Genomic DNA, 23014 nt, shown 5'->3' on the forward strand with positions numbered 1-23014 from the left:
TAACGGGATCTTATACGTTTGAGTTAAAAAAATAATTTATAACACAAACACTCAATGAAGTTCTAAAATATACTTTTAATGCAGCGTACAGTACTACATCCATTACAACATTTGGCATTCTATAAACCAATCCAAGCCGACTATATTCGTTTTCATATTATATATTAAATATATATAGGCTTGTTAATTTAACCCTCCTGAAATATCATGGCACACAATTACAGTTGGATTGGTTGAACTTCCACAGTAGGCTGGTGAATATAGTGCAAATATCAGCAGGCCAGGTAATCCTATTTCTCACTCTCAAACACAAAGTATTCCATCCATATTTGCATAAGGGGATTCCACTGCAGTTCAGAAATCTGGTGTCCAATAGATAAAGACTCATCTGACATAACACTGGAGGAATCAATCAGTTTCATCTGACACTGTCATGGTCTACATATGACCCTTTACCTTCTGGGTCAAAACTGTCATATCTCTGTCATATCGCTGTCATAACAGTGTCACACATTTGTCATAAAGGTCATATCTCTTGTCAAATACGTGTCATAGCCGTCACTTTGGTCTTGACCTGTGTCATATCTGTCACAACTGTGCCATATCTACCCCATGGTGTCATGTTGGTATCTGTGTGATATGTTATCAGGACAGGAACAGGTAGCAGGAAGAGAACTGTGTGCTTCACACGTTCCCCCCAATCAGAGAAGAGGACACATTTCAGGCACAAAGTAGCAGCATGCAGATGCTGTAAACATGCAAACAACCCTCAAAACAAAACAAACGATGAATCTTCAAATCCAATTTGAACCAAACAGGCTCTGTGAAACAGGCCAGATCGGCCGAACAGGAGCAGTAATATCAGGACAGCAGGAACATGCAGCCAGGGGCTGGCCTGTCTCTTCTGGCAGGTTTCAGAGCAGTGTCTGGGTTCTCGTTGCACCGCTGGGCTATCTGGGGGCGTTGGTTTGTGTACAAACCGGATTTTCCGTTTTCAAAAAGTGGGTGGGACATGTCCCCACACACGTCTGATGAAACCTACGCCCCTGGTGCTATGGTTTACTAGATTACTTGTCGTAAATCTAGTTGTCTGTGGGATGACTTGGGGAGTTTCTCTGCTGTCTGATAACGGTGGAAGGGTGCTGCCTAGCTTGGCCAGGACGCGCTTTTTTCAAATCCCAACAAGCTCTTCAACCTTGGATCTCTCCTGGTTAAGGCAAGGTTGAAGAGAGTTGCTTCACGGTGGCACCCAGGACACGACACAGCAAATTTGGTTCGGGTTAGATGAAGGCTTAGAAATGTGATCGAACGAACACTTTGAAATGTGCTGTGTGCAGCACGCCTACAGCACCTCCACACTGAGAGGAGAGCACGGTTGCGTCAAAGCCCGTGGTTTGAATCCCCCTTCCCAGACGATTGCGCCGACAACAAACGCAGTCCCTGTTCTGCGAAAGGCTTTGGGTGAAAACCGGCAGGGAGGGCGGTCTTGAGGAGAGAGAGGGTTAATTCGAGCAGACGGCGCAGGCAGGCCAGGAGGGGAGGAGGCTCCGGGAACACGCTCTCTCTCTCTCTCGTCACGCTTCTCTCTCCTCGCCACAGACAGACCCTGCAGCTGTGAGTCTGGCAGGGAACCACCTCGGCCCCCGCCTGCCTCCCCTGGTCGCACGTCTCCTCGTGGGTCTCTGATGTCACGTCTGCAGTACAACGGGACTCTTCACGACACGTCTTCGTCTTCGTCACACGTAGAACCCTCATCTTCATCATATGTAGCCTTTCCTACAGGAGTAGCCTTGGGGCAGGGGTTGAGGGTCAGGGGCTAGAGTGTTGGGGGTCAGGGGGGTCGTGAGGTTGGTCAGGGGTCATGGGGTTGGAGGTCAGAGGGGTCAGGGCATCAGAGGAAGCTGCAGCAGCTGGATTTCTCCTTCTGGGCCTCGATGTAGTCGTGGATCTGGAACCTGGGCTCGTCGGGCCTCTGAACCACACGGTGCTTCAGCTCCCTGCGGGAGACACAGGGGGTTAGCAGGGGGGAGGAGAGGAAGAGAGGAGGGGAAGGCAGGAGAGGAGAGGAGAGGAGAAGAGAGAGGAGGGGAGGGGTGGGAAAGGGAAAAGCAGAGGAGAGAGAGAGATACAGAGACGACCCCAGAGGTGACTCACTTAGCCACAGCTGTGAATGCCAGCTCCACGTTGACTCCAGTCTTGGCGCTGGTTTCCATGAAAGGGACGGAATGTTCCTGGACACATGGAAGAAACCAATGAACCGGGAGAAAGGATTGATTCACACAAACAATACTTGGCAAAACATTACATTGACTACCATTTAACTACATAGCAACACTTTATATTAATGTTACACTGATTACCCTGTAACTACAGCAGCCTAATACTGTATGCTGGTAATATTTGGACAATTAACTACGAATCCAAACAAGCCACAGCAGGAAGAGACTGACCCTGGCCAGCTTTTCTCCTTCCTCTCTCCGGACCATCCTGTCACTCCCCATGTCGGCCTATAAGGAGACACACATTCAGATTCATCTAGGAAAACCACTGTACAGAAAAACTACAGAAACACCACCATCATACAGCAACCCTGTTCTTCCTGTCTTTGGTGTACTGTGCCTGGTATATACAGGCTGTTCCTTGACTCTGACAATAAAATTACAGTTTGAGCTGTGCACTTCTGATGCTTGATTTACTGCTTTATTTTCTACATGCGCTGTATGTATGTCGCTGTGGATGAAACCATCTGCTAAAGGAATTTCATTTCACCACCTGCATGCAGAAACATTCTTGTCAAGTCTGTGATTCACACACCATCTCTGCTCAAGGAAACTCACTCTCTCCTGCATTCTTTCTTTCTGCTTACATTTAGTCATTTAGCAGACGCTCTTATCCAGAGCGACTTACAGTAAGTACAGGGACATTCCCCCGAGGCAAGTAGGGTGAAGTGCCTTGCCCAAGGACACAAAGTCAGTTGGCATGACCGGTCGAACTGGCAACCTTCGGATTACTAGCCCGATTCCCTCACCGCTCAGCCACCTGACTCCCTATGCTTTCTTTTTAATCTTGTTGTTCTTTCTCTTTCAGCATATTCTGAGTGATTCAGTGGGTGTGAACTGAGGAATGCGTGTGAGGTGTTATTTTATGTGAGATTACTGTTTCTTCCTGCTGCCTCTCCTCTCCTCTCTTATACTCTCCTCTCTTTCTTCCTGACTTGAGTCAGAAGCTTTACACAAACCCTCCTCACCTTGTTGCCAAGCAACATGATGACTACATCCGTCTGTGCATACTCATGGATCTCTGTAAGCCATGCCTATGGAAGGGGAAACAGAACACACACACTCACACACACACACACACGCACACACAAACACCACACACACACACAAGGGATCAATGTAAACTAAGTGAGTTATTTGTTAGCAATGGATTTTTTTAAAGTGCAATAACCTCCCTTTAATTGCTTCAATCATGAAATTATGAATATACTTTGTCTTCAAAACACCAAGAAGCAATCTCCAATAAGACTCTAACCAAGCAATTGCAGACCAGGAAGTGACACCTACCCGGATGTTGTCGAAGGATGATCTGCTGGTGATGTCATAAAGCAGGAGTAGAGCTGTCAAGAACCAAACAATAAACAGATATCATAGGTATCATGGGTATCTGGTTATCATGGACACAGATGACCAATCCTGATAAAGGCCTGCCTGGATACTTCTCTAGGATTGATAAAGTAAGAATGCCAAAGGTTAGCTTTAAGCTCATTTAGGGTACAAACTTACGTGTCGCTAAGACACGTAAGTATGACATCGCCTACAACCTTGATACATTCAACCCAGACACTTGTGAGGATGTCTCGTTCATGGTGACAGCGTTGTTTGTCATGAAATGGGCAGAGCTAGTTCTGCCATGGCACTCAAGCAGCGCGTCACGGGCATCAGCTCATGCCACTCACGTTATCAGCTGCAGCCGATTGAAGGTCCAGGCCTTCGGCGGACTATGATACCGCTTGCAGTGACAGACCCGGAAACACACGCTCACACATCATGTGTTGCCGTGTTCCTGAATATGGTGCTGTTGCTGCCGCCCTCCATCATCCCCGGCTCCTCCATGCTGCCTTCTGTATCGTCACTACAGACGTTGTTCATGCTCTGGGAAGCTTCTCTTGCTTGTTAAAAAGTCTGCTTTACGTTTGAAATGATTCCTGTTCCCCGGGGGATCGTATACCCTATGTTCTCTGCCTTGTTATTGTGTGTACTGTGCTATACTGGCTATGCTCCAAGGGAGTTCCCCCTTAACCAGAGTAACCACCAACCGCCAAAGACAAAGCATTTCCAATACAATAATTGGTTAAATCAATACTTGAGTGTCTTGACATGAAAGTGTCGTTTGTCCTTAACCTGGTAGGCCTGTGCCTGTCCCTAACTTGACAATAATAATACCACTTTGTTTTCTATGGCGCCTTTTGTAAGTTGCATCTCAAAGCGCTTTCAAAACATAACAAATACAAATACTGTGAGTATAAAGGAAGGGCAAAGGAAACCTTGAGCGTCCCTGTAGTACGCGTGAGTCACGCTCCTGAAGCGCTCCTGGCCCGCTGTGTCCCAGATCTACACACACAACAGCACACAAGTCAATGCGGTACCATCCAATACAGTGCTCTGTCTGTCTAGAATAGAATGACTCACCTGCAGTTTGACCTTGATGTTGTCGACCGTCACCACCTTGTTCTGAGGAGACAGATGCGGTACTGGATTGTTTTTCTTATTTGGTAGAGAGATACACGCACACACGTGCACGCACACAGAATCACTCACTGACTTACACACACATTCACTCACTCATTCACTCACACACACAGACACATGCACACAAAAACACTCCAAAAACACAAACACGTACTGTGAAGCCGATGCCGACAGTTGCAGAGAAGGATCCGGGGATGAACTTGCCCTGGTCGAACTGCACCAGCAGAGAGGTCTTCCCCACTCCGCTGTCTCCCACTAGAATGGTCTGCAGACACACACACATACACACACATAAATATCCACACACACACAACACACATACATATCCACACACACACACACACACATACACACATATAAATAGATAAATACACATAAATCTACACACACGTGCATGGCTTTGTTAATACTGTGTGTGTTTGAATGTGTGCATTTGTGTGTGTGTGTGTTTATGTGTGAGAGCACGTGCTCGTGTGTGTGTGCATTCAGAGGATTAGAAATAACTGAGTTCACATTTACATTTTGTAGCAGATTTCAGAAAGTCTTTGAACTCAGCTCACGGAAGATTATAGAAATTGGAGAACTAGGGAAGGAAGTCGTGAGGAAGTCTCTCTCTGTCAGCATCACAGAGAAAGTTCTGTGTTCAGCCTCGGATATCGTGTTCAGATCTGGGGGGGTTGGGGGGGTGGGGGGTGAGGGAGGTGGAGGGGAACGGGGAGAGAGGGAGAAGGAGGGGAAGAGTGAAGGGGATGGGGGGGGCCGGGTCAGCTGCACACTCAGCTACCATAACGACCAGGTTGCTATGGCGTCAAAGAAACACTGCACACGTCTGATCAGGTTTCATGTTCGGCATTTGAACGAGGGTCTGTGGGTTTGAAGAGTCTGGGAGTGTGTTGTCAGGGAGGGGGAGGGAGATGAGAGGACAGTTGGTAAGGTTATGATACTGTTACCGTGGTTACGTGGGGGGATATGCGAGAGCCTTCTCCCATGGAGACGAAATGCAATTAGGTGAAAGCTACGCAGATGTTGAGGAATTTGTCTTGGAGGAAACAACAATCGTGCATGTTTGTGTGTGTGTTTGTTTGTGTTTATATGTGTGTGCATGTGCGTTCGTGTGTGTGTAATTCATCAGTTAGCCAGCTGCTTGCGAGTCCAGCAGCATGAAACTGCTGCAATGACAAACTAAGGCCAGTCCTGAACCACATTATGTAACCCATCATAATAACCTGTAATAATGGAACCACATTACTTCTGCTTCCAGATCAGCAGAGAGGCAGACCACAGGGGCCTCTTGTGAGTGTGGTGAGAGATAGAGCGATGGAGAGAGAGAGAGAGAGAGACAGATGGAGAGAGAGGGAAAGAGAGATAGAGAGAGAGAGAGATAGAGAGAGAGAGAGAGAGAGAGAGAGAGAGGGAGAGGGAAAGAGAGATAGAGAGAGAGGGAGAGAGAGAGAGAGAGAGAGAGAGAGGGAGAGAGGAGAGAGAGAGAGAGAGAGAGAGGAGAGAGAGAGAGAGAGAGAGAGAGAGAGAGAGAGAGAGAGAGAGGAGAGAGAGGAGAGAGAGAGAGAGAGAGAGAGAGAGAGAGAGAGAGAGAGAGAGAGAGAGAGGAGGAGAGAGAGAGAGAGAGAGAGAGAGAGAGAGACAGAGAGAGAGATGTAAATGAAGCCTAACTCAGGACTGAACAAGCATGGGTAACAGCTGTTCTCCTTCTGCTCATGGGCTGTGTCAGTCTGTCTCTCCCTACTATTCTCTCTCTCTCTCTCTTTCTCCCTGTCTCTCTCCCTCCCTCCCTCTCTCTCTCACTGTCTTGTTCTTTTTTTTTACCCAGTATTTCTTTGCACGCCGTCTTTGTAAGGGGCTGTGTTGACTCATAGGTCACTCAGCCGCCAGCGAGCATTAGTCCACAAAACAAGACCCATTTTCATCAATGGGCCTGATCTCCACTCGAAAGATCACAGACTCCCCGGTGACCTACATCACCAAGAGGAAGCTCTCACAGGAAGTGGGCCATCACAGTCTCGTGACAATATTTAACTAGAGAGGATACAATTTCTGGGGAAATTGTAGGGTGTGCTTGCTTGCGTCGGTTGCACAGGGGTCTGTATATTTTATATAAAAATGCATTTATTTATAAAGATTACATAGATTTAAAAGCATCTTTTTTTTGCTGCTCATTTACAACTCAAAATACGAGTGAAGTGTAGAATGAAATATGATGTCTTCTCATTTCCCCTGCAAGAGGCAGCTGACAGGCTGAATCAAAACGAATACATTTGGCAGACCGGTGTACAAATGGACCTAATCTCTATGACTTAAACGTCCTTTTAAGTTGTCCCTTCTCGTGATATTTTCAGGCATTTAGCCTACTCATATTGCATTCATTCATTAATAAAGAACCCCCTTTGAAGATTATTCTACGACTTTACCGGCAGAAGATAGAATCGCGATTCAAACAGTACCATCTGCTAACTGAAAATATGCCCCCAAAAACGTAAATAAGCTTGACATTTATTTAGTGGAAAATAGCTCATTCATAAAAAGCTCACTGGTAGCGATCATTGTCAGTAACAACTCAAAATGCGATATAGCCCTGTGTGGAGAAGCTGCCCCGGTAAATTCTACTACTACAGTACAGTACTAGACTACTGCTGTGTTCGTCTTGATAGCGATTGCGTTGGTTGAATTCGATTAAACGTTCCGTTGTACGGTTTAGGCTGAAATTAATTATTTTCATGAACAGATTGACAAAGTTTAGGCTGTGGCAATGAAGTTCAGGTTAGTAGTCAGATAGTTTCCCTACTGAAAGACTTTTGAGTAAGGGGAGTGCCGAACATGTTCTGTTGCCGTTTGACTTAAACAGCTGAGGAGTTGTTGTTAGCTACTCACACTAGTGTCTCGGGTACAGTAGGCTACAGCGTTGCAGTGAGCTACACTAAACATCTGTGTACTGTACTGTAGCTACTGTAGATGTTTTTGTAGTGTGTCTCGCGTAAGCTACAGCGTTGCAGTGAGCTACACTGGTTTGAAACCACAGGTAATGGTAATTTCACCAACAAATCGTTTACTAATGTCAGAATAAATCCTACAACGAAAATGTATATGTGAGGAATGTTTATTTTAACGATTGAAAACAGATACATCATAGACCACTGTAGTATGTGTTGCCCGGGCAACACAGGCTAATGTCATGATGCTAATATGTCAGTGAAATAGTAGAGTACTGTTTCCGAAAGTAGATGTACTTCCTTAATAATATCAGCTTATATTGTACATTACACATCACAATTGTGTGTCATATCACAAAGTAAAATGAGTAAATATTTATCACCCTGGCCTCTTTGCTTGTGGCGTTTCTGCAGCTGCCTTGCAGTAAAGCTATAGTTAGCCTAGCTATCCCCCAAGTTAACAGATGCGAAACGAATGTTCTGGCAAAGGTAGTCACGCGTGTTTTCGTGACGTTAGTGACGCAGTGACGTTAGTAACGTCAGTGACTGTGGCTAGCAAATTAGCCACCGTTAGCTTCACTTTTCGCCACAAAAACTTAACTTACGCTTAAACCATGCAACAGAACGTAAATTCCAATAGAAGCAACTCAATCGCTACCAAGACGAAACTTTTGACACCTACGTTGTCTATGTAGGCCAAGTATTTACTGAGTTTTAGGGGGGCAAAAAGAAATAAAAATAATAATAATAATATATATGTGAGAGAACAAAGGTTGTGCTCTCGCCGAAGGCTTGAGCACACCCAATTAAACAAATCTCAGCCACGTAGCCTACAAGCTAGGCTGCTAACACGATACTGCAGTCGATCTGAAGACGCTGGCCGTAAATGCACTCTAGCAGCAAGTGATTTGTTTTAGGAGGACTGCGGTAGCTGTAAGGCTGTAAGCAAGCGAGTCAGCAAGCGCTTCTTATTTGGGCCGGTACAGTATAGGGCGTCATTATTCTGACCAGCCCTGGCCCGCAGATGGAGCGTGCAACTCTGATTTGATCAAGCGTCAGAACTTCCTCCTCCTCGAGCTGGTCTGATCCAATCACAAAAAGACAGCGATGATCTAATGGGAGTAATGACATTTACTCTAGTAGACAATTACTCTTAAGTAGCGCGGATGGAGACATGACAACACATCTTCCGGTTAAATAGAGTGGGGAAATTAGCCTGAAGATCTCTGCCAATACATCAGTCCCTAAAACTTTCTTCAACCAACAAATTACCTGGCCTATCCCCGTACGCTGTCAACAAGTTGCATATGGGGAACAACAGAGATGTACACTATAATGTATATTCTTATTCGCCTACCTTATGCATCAACTCCTCGTCGTATGAAGGAGTGGACGCAGGCTTCTCCTGGAAGTCCTCGGCGGTAGATCCGTACGCGCTGTCCGGGTGGATCTCGGGGTACGCCGTAGCATAATTCGCCGAAATCGGCTCCATAGACTCCATCCTCTCCATCCTGTTTGCCAGAACCTCTTCTGAATATGAATCGTTAAAGGAGGTTTAAAACCTATCCTTCTCTCTCTCTCTCTCTCTCTCTCTCTCTCTCTCTCTCTCTCTCTCTCTCTCTCTCTCTCTCTCTCTCTCTCTCTCTCTCTCTCTCTCTCTCTCTCTCTCTCTCTCTCTCTCTCTCTTTCTCTCTCTCTCTTTCTCTCTCTCTCTCTCTCTCCTCCTCTCTCTCTCCTTCTATCTCTCTAGTTTTCTTTGTGTGGTGTGGCGTCACCGTGATGCGCTCGAAACAAAACAACACTGGAGAAACGGAGACGTCCACAGTTTCTCAGCTGAAATAAACGGAATGCCGTACTCGGTATGCAAAGTGGGAAACTAGTGACTGTTCAATGGCGTTAGAACAAATCGTGTTGAGCCCTTCAGCACCATGGAGAGCTCCGATGAAGACCCAGAAAAAGAGAGGGGGAGGGATTGAAGAGGGGGAGGAGGGAGAGGAGAGGGGGAGGAGTGAGAGAAGAGGGAGAGGAGGGAGGAATGAGAGAGAGAGCAGAAGGGGGAGGAGTAAAAGGAGAAGAGTGGGAGGAGTGAGAGGTGGAGAGGGAGTGTGTGTGTGTGAGTGTGTGTGTGTGTGTGTGTGAGAGAGAGAGAGAGAGAGAGAGAGAGAGAGAGAGAGAGAGAGAGAGAGAGAGAGAGAGAGAGAGAGAGATGAAGGGTTTCCCCGGGTGCGCACAGGAATCCTGTAGACTGTTCTATTGTGTGTCTGGTACTGACAAGGAAGACAGGTGAACAGTGATTGATTTTCAGTGCAAGGTCACGCTGTACTGTGCCAGATCCCTCAAAATCCCTCATTCTATATTAAACTCCCAAGTTGTTTCCCCTTTTCTGTGTTTCAATCTCCGAACGAGTTTCCCCTAAAGCTGTTGACGCAGTGGCAGCGTTGGGTCGATGGGCGGGTGCAACAGCCCGTCCCAGTTTCTCTGCGAGTTTGTTAATATTTACCGAACAAAGTTTCTAGCTAATGTTTTGCTGGAGGGGCAACAAGTTATTGTTGTATCACATCCAACCAAGGCGCAAACGAGTTTAAGCAGCCTTCAGGAATTACTACTGTTTTGGATGTCTTTTTCTTTTGGACACGAGCGAATCGAGATGCATTCATTCAGATTTTAACTTTCAGGCTCAAGTAGGATACTTGTTGGGTAACTTGTGTGACTTTGTGTAAGGATGTCCTCCAATTCAACCAAGAATTTTCCACTGACAGCGAATCATCTGACCATTATCATCGCTTCAGGTAGATTAAGTCAATAAATCAATCAACATTGTAAGAGTCGGCAAAGAGTCCGTCTTTCTGCACAGTTCATCTTGCTATGAAGATGCTTTAAACGAGCTTTTAACAGATGTAACGGAGTCCCTCGTGACCGTGATCGTGACTGACAGCGAGTGTTCCCTCCGCAGTGTCCTGCCTGGTGTTCTTCTTTATGATCATCCTGCTTCTCGCTATCCTGTACCGGAAAGACCCGCTGTGCTGCAGGTTCTACCGGGGCTCACAACACCATACCGTAAGACTAGCACGATTCACAACCGCCTCTAACGTCATAGCATGTGACTTCAATTCCACGGATATTCCACAATTGAGATGTGTTGGATTATATTACACATAATGCTTGTGTGATGTCATCAGGTTTAGACACAGATGTAGCATGGTTGTTGCCATAAGACATGACAGCATTTCATAGCATGTCCTCCATGCTTCTGAATCCTCACAAGGTTACTTGTTGTCATGTTTCCTGTAATACTGGCCGATGAGCAGTGTTTCTCGGTTTCCTGCTCTGCTGATGGTGAGGGGGGGGGGGGGGGGGTAACCAATCTCTGTGTGCTTTCACTGTTTCGACCACATTGTTGCCACTGGTTAGCCCTGAGCATATTAACACTGTTTCCTTGTCATAACAGAGAGTGACTGCTTGGTGTGGCCTAATGTTGTGGGGTGGTGGTGGCGTGTGTGTGTGTGTGTGTGTGTGTGTGTGTGTGTGTGTGTGTGTGTGTGTGTAAGACAGACAGGCAGAGACTGTTAGCTGTTAATGTTCTGTCAATTCTTATTGGTACTGCCAATCCTGAATAAGAGCTTTTAAGGAAGAAAAGTGAATCAAACTCAGCATGGAAACTCCTGGTATGTTGACAGGTCAGATAGACAGAGCTTTGTCCTCTTGGGCTTTCAGGAAGTTTTACAGGCACTTAACTCCATGATCTAGTAATCCATGGAGGAAACAGTTTGGACAAGAGAATGTGTGGAGTAAACAAGACAAAGTCCAGAGTTAAGAAACCCAAGGATAACTCATTGAGCTGACATTATACATTAATGTGTGTGTGTGTCTGTTAGTGTGTGAGTGATATATACGTGTGTGTGTGCAGCTCTGTTGCTGTTGAAAGGCGTACTCTTCATATGTCTATAGACAAACAGCACCAGTGTGTGCATGTGTGAGGGGGATGTGTGAAGGTGTGACTTATGTTATTACCCCCCTCCCCCCCTCCAGGATGTCCCTCCACACTACCACAGCAGACAGTCTCTAGTGGGATGCTCCTACAACCAGCAGGGTGCTGGTACAACCCCCGGAGAGATGGACCCCCAGGTACATACCTCTCTCCTCCAGCCATCCATCCATCCTCTCTCCTCCCTCCCTCCCTCCCTCCCTCCTGTTCCCTCTCTCCTCTCGTCCTTCTCACCAGAGACAGTAGGAGAAGGAGGAAGGTTGTACCAGCTCCTGTCCCTTCATCGACTCTGAGAGCAAGTTCAGTGAGAGGCTGGAGGAAGTCTTTCTGTTTTGAGTTAATGTTACACAGACGCTTGAAGGGGAATCGTAATGTGATTGCTTTTAACACGGGTGATTTAACAGCACAGTTTGTACTGTACGATGTCTGACATTTTTATATGACTGGTGACGGTTTCTAATGAGTTGGAAATGTGACCAGTCAGATGATCAGGCATAATTTCACCTAATGTTCAGTCATGAATAATTATATTAGGATCAGTAACCAATCAGTTCAAGACACAAGTTAGTGAACCAGTAGAGCGATTTAATAGGCATAAAGTCATTTATAGTGCATATGTGCAACTGAACAAAGTGTGTGTGTGACGGTATGTTTGTGGGCACACAGATGTGCGTATGTGAGCATTTGTGTACGTGTGTATGTTTGCAGCTAGGGAGGCTGTTCATCGTTGGCAAACCCAGCAGTTACCACCTGCAGGGCCCACCACCCCGCCTGCCGTCCTACGAGAGCGTCCGGAAGAAGGACCGCCAGAGACTCATCCACTCCATGATCGCTGACCGCTTCGGCCTCAACGGGCCTTACTCCGACTCTGAGGTCAGTCTCTGTGTAGCATGGTGTGTATGTGTGTCATTGGGTTGCTTCGTGTACCTGTGTGTCTTCTGTGTAGCCTTGTTTACGCACACGTGTGTTTCTTGCTAGCTTTGTGTACCTGTGTTTCTGTGTGTATCTTCGAGCACGGGTTTACGTGTTGTACGTGTGTGTGTAAATCTGTGTCACTTGCGTGTGAAGTGCACAGGGCTTGCGATACCTAAAATGTGATCTATCAGTTCAGCATCGTTTGAAGAGACCAGTCCTAGCAGCCTCACTCCCCCAGACACACCCAGGCCTTCCTGCCACACTCACAATGCTGGTGTCTGTTTCCTCTCAGCCCCCTCCAACATACGAGGAGACCCTGCGCCGCTCTGTGGAGATTTCTGCTGTGGACTTACAGTCGCCAGAGACCCCCTCCTCCAGCAGCCTCGCCTGCCCAGGACCCTCCCCTGCGGTCTGGGAAGAAGCCCCCATCTGTGGCCCCCCAGGCCTGGAGCCCATGGGCCCAGCAGCCGACCAGCAGTGATCTCTTCTGGAGGCCCTCATTGTGATGGAGACAGAGGGGCCACTCAGCCTGTGCTGTCTGCCCGGGGGTCAGGAGGAGTTTGGAATGGAGGTGGCTGCGTCCTTCTGGAGGTCTCTGCTCCTGTGAGCTACTTTCCTGTGAACTGACCTGCGGACGGTTTAAAGAAGGTGTCAAAGAGCAGGAATGACGTGTACAGAGTGTTGACAAAACAAACCAAAGAAGTGTGCGTCGTTTGTGGAAGTCGTTAGAACGCCGGAACATCACGTTTTCACGTTTCCTACGTGGAAACAACTTCTTTAAGTTGTATAAGAATCCCACAGAATCCCGCCCTAGTTACTCTTGTTAATCAACAATCTGAAGCCTTCTGATTCAAGGAATAGTGTGTTTGTACAGGTAAACTCGTCTTCACGTAGACCATGCAGAACCAACTCAATGGACATGTGTTTTCACAAAATGACAAACTACTAAGGGTCATTTTTTAACCCAGGTTAAAGATTAACTAAATATTATGAAAATATACTGGAAGAACTTAAATGTGCTGATATGTACGGATCTGACTCATGCTGTGTACAGATGTAACTAAGCTAGCAAACAAAATTAAAGACAATATTTGTACATTTCTATTAAATATCCTCCTTTAAGTTATATAATAAATAACTTACCTCTTTACAGATTCTGTAAGTTAATGATGACAAAATTCCTTATGGCACAAACATTTCCATACCATAGATAGCAAGTGAGGCTCTGAAGGGAGTTACGACCTCTCTTTGACCTTTTCTACTTCTTGGAAATTCAGCTCTCGCCCTCCTCACCACCCCTCAGCAGAACCCACTAGTCCTGTACACAGTCATGACTCCTCCCACTTCCTGGAGAGGATTTCCATCATGAGAGTTCTAGAAGCCGCTGGTGTTGACAGTACCAGGCACTCATCCCCTCCCTTTCATACCACCACTGCAGCTCTCCCCCAGACCTCTCAAGCTGGGCTGAGTTACTCCTTCACAGGTGCAGAAAGTCTCTGTGTTTCAGTGTGTCTCCCTTCTCCATATAACTCCCAGGTTGTCCTGTAACCGGAGGTTGTATTACACAGGTTGTATTAATACGTTGGTGTCATAACACTAGCTTGTAAGCTTGTAGCTAGCAGTTAGCTTGTAAGACACAGACCCAGAGGTATGCTTTATGGTTATTAATAAGAGACTGGAGAGAACCATGATCTGTACAATAGTGACACTTTTGGTTTCTTTCAAGACCCCCTCATGGTTAGTAACAGCAGACAATGCTGTTGTCTGCTCTTGAGACCCCTTGTGGCCAGTCGACAGAACTGCAGACCAGGTTTTTCCAATCAACTGTATGGATGTATTTCCTAAATGTCAACAGATATTCATGGGATGGCTGGGGAAGTTCAGGAATTTTCACATTGGTTCTTCGATCTACTGCCTGACCATTAAAGAGTAAGCGTATGCACTTAAATACAAAACTTTATTCTTGTGACATGTATTTAGCACACAAATCTAGACAGATGACAGTTAACATACAAGTCATTCCTCCACAATCGAACACTCACATTGATGAACACAAACTCTCTATGAGTCATAAATGACCGTACTCCACCCTTGGACAGCTTCCTTTATCAGAGTTCCTTTATGACCTTATCACCACCTCACAGCACACATCTTCCCCAGGAATTCCAACTGTTCCAGAACATTCCCAAGTCGACTTCCAAGTCCACAGGAAGTAGAGAAAGAGAGTTCCGGAACTTCCATACATTCCGTGTGGGATGAAAGCTGATTAAAACATGCCCACCAGTTTGAAAACTCCTTCCTGCTTTTTGGGGACGATGTTGATGAAGGTCTTGTAGAGGACAGTTCCCCTGGGAAGTTTGGTGATCACCTTAAAGGTCTCCGGGCTGCGAGGCGGAGGAACGTACACTTCCTTGGTGTAACGGACAATTCCGTCCTCCAATGCGTAGAGGGTGTTGTTGGTCCCGATGCCCACCTGGGACAGAGAAACATTACACAGAAAGAATGTGGCTGTTAAATATAATGTTCTTAATAACAAGTGCGGCGGGGAGACATACTGCCGATTTCAAGAAGTGGGTGGGACCCAGGTGTAATGACGCCTATACCCATGACCACTACACTGGTCCAGTGCAGCAGACACAATGTCCTATCACAATGATTTTTAAAGATAGTAGCCTATGGGTTTGGTCTCAACACATCAATGTACAACGTTTTAACTATTTCTCATGTCACTTGGAAAAGGGTGTGTGTTCATGAGGATAGGAGACCTCAACCATCTCCGACTTACATGTGCTCCTGGATGCCATCTCGTTGATCTCTGCGTCGCAACGATGTTTCCAGCGTGGACAAAGTTCCCTGGTCGCGGACAAAAAGAGTACACAATGAACATCCATTCCCACTATAAGCAACATTGTCCCTTATCGCCTTGATTCTGGGTACATTAAACAAACATTGTATTCTATTGAACACATTTGTATGAGTGTGGGTGCACATAATTAAGTTACCATCCATTTTCTTGCAGCCGAAGCGGCGGCCAGGGCTCTTTCCTCCAGTGTTCTTGCTACTACCTCCCGATTTCTTGGACGCGAACCTCACCGCGTCCACGAGAGGACACTGGCACGGGAGTAGTAGGCCTTTAGGAGGTGAAACATCGTTAGGGATTAATACGTGTTTACTCACACAATTGTGGCAAAAGGTTGTTAATTATCTTGTTATCACGATTAGAGGTGTTCGCGTCCCTGTTTACTGCAGTGCCTTACGTGAGTCAGTCAATCGGTTACTTAAAACGAATCACATATTCCTACTAGCAAGCGTTCGTTGGTAGAACACGCCGCTTGTTTATGTTTTTATCTCTAGACCATAGTAAAGTTGAACGTTTATTTTAGTTATTCTTTAAATAATCTTTAAATTACCTGTTCTTGTCCTCAACATCAAGGACGTGAGCGCAGCCATCTTTAGGCACGTGATAAGTGTACGTCAATGCGTGTCCACTGATTCGTTTCCATGAACGCGCACTGAATGCTGGGAATGCGCGAAATGCGAAACTTCTACTCTAAGTTCGAGTAAAAAGAACATAGATCGTTTTAATGTGTTTTAAATCCTAGGTTAGGTTCTAACAACCCACATACAAAGTAAAAGTTCGCCAACTATCTTGAACTTAATAAAACTGCAAATAGAATAGTAATGCCACTTTGTCAGTGAGCCAATGTGTCTGGACAGTAATGGATAGTTACAGCGACTCTTCCACCAGCGATCTGGACGAGGAACTACCCGTGTACGAGTTTCTTCTACAGCCCGATCGCAGCAATCAAGCCCCCCTCACCCGTATAACGAAGCCTGACGTGGTGGTACTAGACAGCTCCGATATCGAGATCCCCGTGTCTTCCTCCCCTGTTTCTGACCTAGGGGAAGACGCGGTCTGGGAGAACCTGAGTGCCGGTGTAGGAGTGCCCGACGTCAAGATGATCAGTAGCGACGAAGAAGAAGCGCCGTACGTGCCGTTAGCACAGAGACTAAAACAGAAACAAGAAGCTGTTTCTTCGTCCTCTTTATTCATTAATGGGCAAAATGGCCGTTCGCCAAGGAATCCGTCTCCTCCAGAGTTTTCAGCACAGAGCGCTTTCTCAGAGTCAGAACCTCCGCTTCCACTATACGACCCCGAAGAGGGCTCCATGCCGCAGCTATGGCCGCCTCCTAAGCCCTCCTCCTGGGCAGGGAGCACCTCCACCTCCCCGGCGAAAAAAAGGCCCTCCAAGCGAACACCTGCGGAGATCCAGACTTCCCGGGAGGAGGCGCTGAGGAGGAGGGAGGCCAGGGAGAAGACGGAGGGGGAGACGCGAAAGGAGACGCGAAAGCAGGAGCAGGAGAGGGAGAAGGAGGAGAGGAGGGCGCTCGCGCAGGCGGCCAAGGCCTTGAGGCCGGAAGAGTGCATTAAACACATTGTGGCGTGTGTGGACCCAGGTGGGTGTCTGTCCTAGGCAGAGCAGTCTCAACCTGGTCTAGGGTGGTCTTGCCGACAGAGATAGACTTTGTATATTTTTATTCACTCACCTACTGTGTAGACTATAGTAAATATGACTTATTCACGAAGTGTGTGTGTGTGTGCGCGATTGTATCTTTGCTGATTCACTTGCAGCACGCATACACTTGTAGAATGTTGTTTATACACATAGGGTGCATCCCTGCTATGTTTGTGTGTCTGTATATATGTGTCTGTGTGTGTATACGTGTGTGTGTATACGTGCGTGTGTGTAGCTCTGTTGCAGCTGGAGGGCGGGGCCACCCTGCTGGCATCTCTGCAGGCTCTGGGCTGCAGCTGTGCCATAGAGAAACAACCCCTCCCTCGCTGTGTCAGCTGGACCAGGAAGTCTCCCTGCGCTCAGGTGACACACATGCAGATACACGCACACACGCACACACACACAAATACACCTACATACTGTATATACACACACACACACACACACACACACACACACACACACACACACACACACACACACACACACACACACACACACACACACACACACACACACACACACACACACACACACACACAGACTACAGCTGAGCTGAGAGTAGTCTGCTGTAGAGGTTAACCCCCTGTCGCCCTGCTCCTCCGCCCCCTTCACCTCCTCCCTCTCTGGGCTCCAGCCAGGCCCGCAGGCCGGGGTACTGGAGCCGCTCGTGGTGCTGCAGATCCCTGTGGAGCAGTTCATCCCCCTGGTCCACAGCTACAGCCAGGTAGCTTCTGCACTCCCACGCTAGCTCACAGCACTGGGCTGTATGTTTAGGGCAGCCCTTTATCATGAATGTTTACATGAGCTACCATGTAACATACTAGTGCCTAGAGGAGCAACAGTGGAGTTACAGAGGAACTGTTATGTAGTTAGACTTCATCGTGGTAAGTTGTGTTATTATGTTATTTCATGATTCATGAGGTTCAAAATGTGATATTTCACCTCCTGACTTTGGTTTTGTGATTCAGGTATAAGGTAATATAACCAGTTCAATGTTTATATCTTACCAAATCGTCTCCTCTCCCTCATCTCCCCGTCTTTTATCTTATTCCTCTCCCCTTTTCACTTTCCTCTTTTCCATCTCTCCTCTCTCTTCTTTTCTTCCTCTCATTCTTTTCTTCCTCTCATTCTTTTCCCTCCCTCCCACCCTCCCTCCCTCCCTCCCGCCCTCCCTCCAGGAGCAGAGGGGGGTGGGTGCAAATGGCTGTCCCTCTCTGACCTCCTGGATCCTGGATCTGATGGACAGAAACCCTGGGCGTTCCCTCAGCCTGGTGGTGATCGACCTGGAGACGTACTTCAAGTGAGCCTGGCCCACCTGGCGGAGGAGGAGATGAGAGAGGGGGGTAGGGGGAGGAAGATGGGGGAAGGGGGGGGGGGTTGAGGGTGTTCCACTGTTTCCTCCTGTCTAGTTATACGTTGTGTCTCAACTCCTGTGTTGCCCACAGATCCCAGAAGTCCCAGGGCCAGAAGAAGTTGCGTGAGGCTGTTTTGGGGGAGGAGCTAGGACCAGGAGCAGTGAAGAAGAGGAGGAGGAAGAAGAACGATGGAGGAGGAGAAGGATTGCCGGACGTGTCGCGAGTTGACATAGAGGAGGTAGGGAGAGGTCTCTCCGTGAGAAGGTGTTGGTTCTGTAGAGGGTCTTGTGTTCAGAGCAGGAAGCAGGCATGTCAGAACAGGAAGCAGGCGTGTCAGAACAGGAAGCAGGCGTGTCAGAACAGGAAGCAGGCGTGTCAGGACAGGAAGCAGGCGTGTCAGAACAGGAAGCAGGCGTGTCAGGACAGGAAGCAGGTGTGTCAGGACAGGAAGCAGGCGTGTCAGGACAGGCGTGTCAGAACAGGAAGCAGGCGTGTCAAACAGGCTCAGCTGTGCTCACACAGAATGATGACCCATGACCTTATTCTTCCTGTCCTCCAAAATCTCCCATCAGGCCTTGGTGCACCTGCAGCTTCACACCGGCATTCAGGTACGCTTCCTGCACACCTGGGCGGACTTCTCCCAGCACGTCGTCATGACAACAAAAGCGGTAGCCGAAGCCCCTTTCAAGTGAGTGAGTGGCGGGGTGGTGTGTCCTATGAGTGCTTGCGTGGGTCGACTAGGTGTGTGCTTGTGTGTGTCTCTTTTAATGTGTGTGCGTGCATTTGTAACATTCTGTGATGTGATATTGTTGACGTATTATGTAGTGTGGGATGTGTTGATGCATGTGTGTATGACTTATTTTGCGTGTATATTGTTTCTTGTGTAATGTGTTTGTTTGTGTATTACTGTCAGTATTGAATATTTACAGTGTGTGTGTGTGGTTGTATCTGTGTGTGCGTGGCTGTATGTGTTTGTGTCTGTCCGTCCAGACGAGCCAGGGAGCAGACTGGCTTCTCGTTCTGCGTGGAGAGTGAGAGTGCGGGGGGCCGGAAGGGGCCCCGGGGGGCCGGGGGGCTCCAGCAGGTGTGGACGAGACAGATCCAGCAGCTCAACAGAGTCAGTCCAGACATGGCCTCTGCCATCCTGGCTGCATACCCCTCTCCACTGCTGCTCTGCCAGGTACACACACACACACACACACACACACAGGCTACCTACACACACACATAGGATACACACACACATATAGGCTACACAAACACACAGGCTACCTACACACAGACAAACTTAGGATACACAGGGTGGGGGACGTGGCCCCCTCCTCATGGTCCTGGTCTCCCCAAGCCTGCCACGTGTACAGCTCACACACTACCCACACAAAACACACACACTTGGGTATTGCCCCCTCCTCAGTGTCCTGATCTCCGTAGGCGTACCGCAAGTGCAGGTCGGAGAGAGAGGGCCTCTCCCTGCTGTCTGACCTCTTGATTCGCCGAGGAGAGGGCGTGACCGCTACCACGCGCCGGATTGGTCCAGAACTTTCCAGGCGTCTCTTCCTGTTAATGACGTCATCAGACCCCCAGCAGATACTGGACTCCACTGTGTGACCTTTGACCCCCCTCAACTTCTTTTAAATTTGACCCTGAAGGGAGTGGGGTCGTCACCATAGTTACCAACCCCGTGGACACTTCCATGTGGTGATCTAAACCTTGTTTTAATGTCAATTCCTGTTGGCTATGTCTGTTTCCAAGTCATCTGGTTGTCAAACCTCTTCTCTTTGGATCATTCAGATTTGTATTCTATTAAAACGTTTTCAAACAGTGGTTCAATGCTAATGTTATTATCTTTTAAATACAGTTAGCTGCCTCTCTATTAGTCCCACGTTTTAGACATTATCGTAAATAAATAAAGCATGCACACACTCAGTAATGCACGCCAGGAGGCAGACACACACACGCACACACACACACACCTCTCCTTAGACAGTAGCTGTCACTCTTGTTCTCCAGTGTGTGTTATTAGGCAGCTGGAGACCTGACAGGGATACAGATGTGCAGAGACCTGTATGAGTGTGTCTGTGTGTGTGTGTGTCACTGTGTAGCCCAGCTGTTTGGAAGTGTGTCTACCCCAGCCTGCTTATTTCCCTCGAGCCAGTGTTAAGAGATGTGAAGGTTCAGAAGAACGTTTGGTCTTGACCTTTGAACCAGACCAGCACACCCTTCGTCTGTCTCTTGACCGAATCAGGTGTTTGGTATAGACGTATTATGCTGGACAAGATCTGACAATATCAAGACATGACCACCAGGGGGCAGGCTTGGTTCACAATGCAAACGTAGAACACTTCAGTCTTGTTAAAATGTTAAAATGTAAATATATTTGAAATGAAAGACCTTGTAGGCCTATGTTTCAGATGGGAAGGCTGAGTTTCAGGCAGGTCAAAAGGAAGTCAGTGACAAATGATAGTTATTGAAGAGAAAATGACTAGGAATCACATCGAAAACATCTAATGTGACTGCGGTTTCATAATCTATATCTATCAACATTTTTGTGCTTCGAAAATAAATTAAAAAGCCTCGAGTCCCAGAAAATGCTGCACATTATCAGTGGCTTTATGATTTTTGTGTGGGAGAGCTGGTCTCCATTAACCTGAGGGTTAGCAGGGAGGAGGGGAAGAGGGCAGATGAAGTGAGGGTGGATGGATGGATGAGGAGGGTAGATAAACAGAGGGATGGACGGGTGGATGGATGGAGGAGGAGGGTACATGAACAGAGGGAGAGGTGATGCAGGTTTATGAACCCCACTGACAAGCTTGATTAAAAATGTATAACCATGGAGTGATATAATGTCAGGTTACCTCAAAGGGATTGGATCTGTGTGTGTGTGTGTGTGTGTATACTCTGGCATATTTGTGATTTACTCCTTCTATCCTTTATCCTCCTCCTCCTCTCCTCTATCTTCTCCTCTACAGCCAAGCGGCTGCTCTCTGTGGGTAGCCTTTGAAGGAGAAAAGGCTGCAGGTGGAGAAAGGGTGGTGGCGGCGCTGGCTGCTTTAAAGAAATCCGTTCAATCTTCTCTCCATTTGCTTAACCACACAACTCAGGCACTGTCGGGAGTCGGGACCTCTCTTCAGACTGGAGAGCCGCATGCTCTCCTCCCCCTCCTCCCTCTCTCTGTGCGTGTTTCGCTCTCTCCTATATCTTCCTCCTTCCACTCCCTCACGCCGCTGCCAGAGAGAGAGGGAGAGGGAGAGGGAGAGCGTGACAGGAGAACTAATCGACGCCAAGGCTACGCTGTTGGTTGTAAACAGACAGGGACTTGGGCTGCGGTTAGCCGTAGCCTGCAGGCATGTGATCAGCTTGCTTACCTTCCATAAACCATCACCTCAGAGGACAGACGACTTACACCCAGAAAAAGGTAAACTGGACAACAGTCAAACAGATCTTTAAAAGATTGCTGCTAACACTCGTTGGTAACCCTCCACTGACCCCCCCCCCCCCCCCCTTCCCTCTTTTCCTTAGGCAACAATTTTCATTGTAATGCGAGGAACGTGGACGGTGTGTTTGTGACCGCAAGGGATGGGTGACCCTCTTTGGAACTGCTACACATTCTGGCCTCACTTCAACACAGAGTGCTGGTTCTGTCAACAAAAGCAGGGGCTAGTGGCCATGGACAGCCCGCCCTAAAGCCGGTCACAACCTAATGTCGCCATGCTCCGGATTAAACGATTGGCCGTGTACCAAAGTTTAGGAAGTTGTGTTTTTTAGCTACACTGGCTAAGTTTTATTAGATATTGGAAATAGTCAGGAGATTTTGCACCAGTTTTTTTCAGCTGCTACAATTGAGCTAACTTTCTACTGATGTCAATAAACATAACTTCTTCCAGGGACGCACAAAGGCTACGGCGACTTCAGTTAACAGAAGCGGTTGCTCGGAATCGGGAGACAGGCGACGGGACGGCAGTCGCTTGCCTGCTCCGCGCGGGTGCTCAATATTCTGTCCACACCTGTACAAGTCCCGGACAGAACCCCCTGGGCCTTTTTTTATTAACATTCCAAGCAGTGGCGGTCCAGATTGCTTGATCTTCAGAAACAAATTGGGAATAGCCTTTGATATAGAGGATTATAACGCACTATGGGAGCTCACAAGTTCACAGTAAAAATATATTTTATCTACACACACGCATACACACACACACACACCTATCTTCAAGGTTGACTATAATAGCCTTACCTCAACCTCATTTTCCTCAAGCCCTGGCAGCCGTCTTCTCAATGCTAATTTCAAGCATACTCTCACCCCGACCTCCCCACAGCCTGGTTCCAGCGCTGGCCTGCGCCTCACTATCCCTGAGCTGGGACCTGGGACGCCTTGCGAAGGCGTCCTCTCTGCCCCACGCTGCTACCAGTCTCTTTTTTTTTTTAAGATATCAATGACTCGTCCATGCTTTATTGGACAGTTTTTAGGTGGAAGTGTGACAGGAGGAGAAAGAGGAAGACATGCCGTAAAGGGCCAAGGCCAGATTTGGACGTAGGCCGCGGTAGG

General features: G+C 47.5%; 4 protein-coding genes across 4 annotated transcripts; 2 read left to right on the forward strand and 2 right to left on the reverse strand.

Annotated features, from left to right (window-relative positions):
* Nucleotides 1–1867: 1867 nt before the first annotated feature.
* LOC136950612 (ras-related protein Rab-37-like) lies at nt 1868–9215 on the reverse strand. The gene is made up of 9 exons (XM_067245052.1): nt 9054–9215; nt 4906–5016; nt 4692–4733; nt 4547–4613; nt 3567–3619; nt 3248–3313; nt 2451–2507; nt 2155–2231; nt 1868–1997 (listed from the first exon to the last, which is right to left on the reverse strand). Exons 1-9 carry the CDS (start codon nt 9204–9206, stop codon nt 1892–1894), a joined length of 732 nt encoding a protein of 243 aa, XP_067101153.1. The 5' UTR covers nt 9207–9215; the 3' UTR covers nt 1868–1891.
* A 1106-nt stretch (nt 9216–10321) lies between these two features.
* On the forward strand, nt 10322–13705 carry LOC136950922 (uncharacterized). Its single transcript, XM_067245448.1, has 5 exons — nt 10322–10485; nt 10650–10753; nt 11726–11821; nt 12390–12554; nt 12889–13705. The coding sequence occupies exons 1-5, from the start codon at nt 10419–10421 to the stop codon at nt 13075–13077; spliced, it is 621 nt and encodes a 206-aa protein (XP_067101549.1). The 5' UTR covers nt 10322–10418; the 3' UTR covers nt 13078–13705.
* An 829-nt stretch (nt 13706–14534) lies between these two features.
* mrpl27 (mitochondrial ribosomal protein L27) lies at nt 14535–16061 on the reverse strand. The gene is made up of 4 exons (XM_067245239.1): nt 16007–16061; nt 15599–15727; nt 15382–15449; nt 14535–15069 (listed from the first exon to the last, which is right to left on the reverse strand). The coding sequence occupies exons 1-4, from the start codon at nt 16044–16046 to the stop codon at nt 14863–14865; spliced, it is 444 nt and encodes a 147-aa protein (XP_067101340.1). The 5' UTR covers nt 16047–16061; the 3' UTR covers nt 14535–14862.
* Nucleotides 16062–16276: 215 nt separating this feature from the next.
* On the forward strand, nt 16277–20295 carry eme1 (essential meiotic structure-specific endonuclease 1). The gene is made up of 8 exons (XM_067245260.1): nt 16277–17054; nt 17349–17476; nt 17751–17840; nt 18295–18416; nt 18562–18709; nt 19044–19159; nt 19462–19651; nt 19903–20295. Exons 1-8 carry the CDS (start codon nt 16316–16318, stop codon nt 20077–20079), a joined length of 1710 nt encoding a protein of 569 aa, XP_067101361.1. The 5' UTR covers nt 16277–16315; the 3' UTR covers nt 20080–20295.
* The last annotated feature ends 2719 nt before the right edge of the window (nt 20296–23014 follow it).

Source organism: Osmerus mordax, chromosome 10 (assembly GCF_038355195.1).
Source record: "Osmerus mordax isolate fOsmMor3 chromosome 10, fOsmMor3.pri, whole genome shotgun sequence".
Classification (NCBI taxonomy): Eukaryota; Metazoa; Chordata; class Actinopteri; order Osmeriformes; family Osmeridae; genus Osmerus; species Osmerus mordax.